This window comes from Asparagus officinalis, chromosome 1 (genome assembly GCF_001876935.1).
Source record: "Asparagus officinalis chromosome 1, Aspof.V1, whole genome shotgun sequence".
Lineage (NCBI taxonomy): Eukaryota > Viridiplantae > Streptophyta > Magnoliopsida > Asparagales > Asparagaceae > Asparagus > Asparagus officinalis.
The window spans coordinates 96,738,514-96,742,701 of record NC_033794.1 but is presented as its reverse complement, the minus strand read 5'-3'; the positions used below and the strand labels follow the sequence as shown (position 1 = coordinate 96,742,701).

The window sequence follows — 4,188 nt, the reverse complement described above, 5'->3', positions numbered from 1 at the left end:
TACTCTTACTATCCCTTCAAAATGGCTGAAAATGACATCATCTGCATTGTCTCTTCGCAGTATAAAGCGGTATTCTTGAAAATTAATTCTTCAACCACCATCTTGGATCTCAAGTTTGATGCAGCAGAGAGGTTAGATCTTCCATACGAGTCATTAATTTTGGCATACGAAGATGAAACAGTTGGAAGCTTAAATTTTCTCATTGAGAACGATGGTGATCTGACGTCTATGGTGGAGCATTGCCACAATATTGGACTGAAAAAGGTTCATGTCCAAACTTTTAAAGAAGGAGATGATTCTTCGAATAAACAGGAAAACGAGCAAGTCCGACAAGACATGTAGGTTAACTGTAAAATCAATTAACTTAAGTTCTAATCGTCTTCTTATTAGTTCTATACTAGGTTTAACTGGACTTCAGTTCTAATGTCAGACTTGAACTAACACTGTGCAGAATAGAACTAACACTGTGCAGATTAGAACTAACACTCTACAGAATAGAACTAACACTGTGCAGATTAGAACTAACACTCTACAGAATAGAACTAACACTGTGCAGATTAGAACTAACACTCTACAGAATAGAACTAACACTGTGCAGATTAGAACTAACACTCTACAGAATAGAACTAACACTGTGCAGATTAGAACTAACACTCTACAGAATAGAACTAACACTGTGCAGATTAGAACTAACACTCTACAGAATAGAACTAACACTGTGCAGAATAGAACTAACATGTTATAATTTTGAAATATATAGCTTGTTATAAAATAGAAATAACTTCGTTAAATTAGAACTAACCTTTAATGGCTATATTGTTTGTTCTAATAGCTATTATGTAAGTTCTAATCAAGGCACTATTAGCTCTAATGGTTATATTGTTAGTTCTTTCTAGTTCTAATTGATTCTAACAGCAAGCAATTGTCATTTTTGCTTTTTAGCTTTTGCTATTATCTGTTGATACTTCTACTATTTGTGCAGTTTGAACTCAAAAAGTGTAGACTGTGGCCCGTCGGCGTTGTGGATCACAAGTTGACAATCCTTCCGGAGATGATGTCATGACGATTAATGACATGATTAGCAGATCAGAGATGATTCCTGCTTGGTGGCACACAGCTTTAACCGGTGAGGGACAACGATTTGAAAGTGCGAAGGAGTTAAGATTGGCCTTGCTATACTACTCCATGGCAAAAAAATTCGAATACGAGTTTGGGAAGAATGAACCGAAGCGTATTCGAGTGTTTTGTCGGTTTAAGGAAGCCAAAAATTGTCCGTGGATGTTATTTGCCTCTCCACCGAAAAATGATAATAGACTTGAAATCAAAAGGTTTGTGGACAATCACAGTTGTGGGCAGCATGGCAATAATGCTGGTCAATCTAGAGCCTCAAGGCGATTCATTGCTACCCAATTACAACCCACGTTAAAGATTCGACCGGATATACGGCCTATTGACGTTCAAAAGGAGTTTCTAAGCTCGTATGGGATTAGGGTCGATTATAGTAAGATTTGGTGGGGTAAAGAAAGAGCACAAGAGAAATTATATGGTGATGCCCATGAGTCCTACGATCAATTACGATGGTAAATAGAAGATAATATATAACAAAAGACAAACTAATTTCCTTTATGTGACGTTGATTATACTAATTTTTCAATGTTGGTACTAACGCTTAATCTTCAATTTTCTAGGTATGTAGAAGAGGTCAAGAAGACAAACCCAGGTAGCTATATTCATGTTGAACAAAATGAGGGGAGGTTTACAAGGTTATTCATATGCTACGCCGCCTGCATAAATGGTTTTTTATACGGCTGTAGACCACTCTTATTTTTGGATGGTACCTTTCTTAAAGATCGATTCAAAGGCATACTCCTAAGCGCCGTAGCATATGATGGAAATCAGGGGATATTTCCATTGGCGTATTGTATATGCGATCAGGAAAATAATGTTAACTGGAAGTGGTTCTTACAAGGTTAGTTCTATCCCTAGCCATGTTAGTTCTGTTGCAGGTTATGATAATTCTAGCTCATTCATTGCTAACTCTAATTCGTGTATGGTAACCACAACTCTTTGTAGGTTTGTGGTCTATTCTCTATGAAAGGCCAGATCCATACAACCCTCCACACAAGCTAGTGATAATTTCAGATGCGGATAAGGGGATCAGAGAAGCAGTTAGAGAATTTTTTCCAGATTCTATACACTCTCGATGTGTGTTGCATCTAGTTGAGAACTTCAGGACAAAGTTGAAGGATTTGGGATTCAAATCAAAAGATACTCAGATCTTGGGTAATCTATTGCAATCTGCCTGTTACAAATATACTAGAGCAGAATGGAACGATTACATGGACGACATTAGACTGGTTGACGAAAGAGCTTACAATATTGTGATGAACTACGCTCCAGAAAACTGGGCCAATGCGTTTTTTCCTGGAGTTAGGTAAGTTATAAGCTATTTCATTACATGACTATTATAAGCCGCTTGACGAATTCCCTATTATGTTTCAGATATGGTCACGTTACATCAAATGTTGCAGAGTCATTCAACAAATGGATACATGAGGCTAGGCTACTACGGATACTTCAACTGGTAGAGCACATACGTAAACAGATTATGGTTCGTATGAATGAGCGACGAACCATGGCTGAAAGCTGGAATCAATTTCTTTGCCCCAAAGCTGAACTTGCTCTCAAAGAGAACATGGAAAATGGCCGTCCATTGGAGGTTCGTCAGTCCCACACAGGATTATTTGAGGTACAATCCCATAGATCTTGTCAAGTGGATCTAGACAATAAAACATGCACTTGCCGTGGGTGGGATGTAACCCGTGTCCCTTGCAAACATGCATGCGCATCCATTATGTTTATGAAAAGGGATGTCTACCAGTTCTGTGACTGGTTTATGACGGTTGAAGCCTTTAAAAAAAGCTACGAGGCAATCCTCTACCCAATCCCTGACTTTGAGAAGCGCATCGTGCCAAGGGATGAGATACAGATCCTACCTCCACTTACAACAAAAAGGAAAGGGAGAAATAAAACCAGGCGTATCAACAACAGAACTGTTTACACGCGGCCAGTAAAATGTTCTCGATGTCATATGGAAGGTCATAACCGTAAAACATGTAATGAATCTATAGCTGACTAAGTGTTTGATATGTTGAAGTGTTTTCGTCCCAGTATGCAACAAATATTTTGTTTTTTTCCGATTGAATGTTTACTCTTTGTTAATCGGGAACTAACATCAGCTTACACTAGATAAAAAGTTGTAAGTAACAAAACAACTATCATATTAGGCCTAACACGCTTAAAAGAATAGAACTAACATCTCAGTTATTCGATGCGCTCGAGGGGCTAGGAGTAACAAGCCAAAGAATAGAACTAACTTGGTATCAGATAGTACTAACATGTGCAGAAGCAGAACTGACTTGGATCGGAACAGATTACAGAATAGAACTAACACTCTACAGGATAGCACTAACACTCTACAGACTTGAACTAACACTGTGCAGAATAGAACTAACACTCTACAGAATAGAACTAACACTGTGCAGATTAGAACTAACACTCTACAGAATAGAACTAACACTGTGCAGATTAGAACTAACACTCTACAGAACAGAACTAACACTGTGCAGAATAGAACTAACACTCTACAGATTAGAACTAACACTGTGCAGATTAGAACTAACACTCTACAGAACAGAACTAACACTGTGCAGATTAGAACTAACACTCTACAGAACAGAAATAACTTGGTATAAATTAGAACTAACTTGGTATAAAATGAGAACAAACTTGGTATAAAATAGAACTAACTTTGTATAAATTAGATCTAACATTGTATAAAATAGAACTAACTTGGTATAAATTAGAACAAACTTGGTTAAAATTTTAGAACTAACTTGTTATAAAATAGAACTAACTTGGTATAAATGAGATATAACATGGTATAAATTAGGTTTATAACGTGGTTTAAATTAGAACTAACATAAATTAGATATAACGTGGTATAAATTAGATATAACGTGTAATAAAATAGAACTAACAAGCCATCACACGCTACAGACTTGAACTAACACTGTGCAGAATAGAACTAACACTGTGCAGATTAGAACTAACACTCTACAGAATAGAACTAACACTGTGCAGATTAGAACTAACACTCTACAGAATAGAACTAACACTGTGCAGATT

General features: G+C 37.0%; 1 protein-coding gene across 1 annotated transcript; it reads left to right on the top strand.

Annotated features, from left to right (window-relative positions):
* On the top strand, positions 1,060-3,198 carry LOC109837784. Its single transcript, XM_020406140.1, has 4 exons — positions 1,060-1,580; positions 1,689-1,969; positions 2,074-2,434; positions 2,503-3,198. The coding sequence occupies exons 1-4, from the start codon at positions 1,060-1,062 to the stop codon at positions 3,137-3,139; spliced, it is 1,800 nt and encodes a 599-aa protein (XP_020261729.1). The 3' UTR covers positions 3,140-3,198.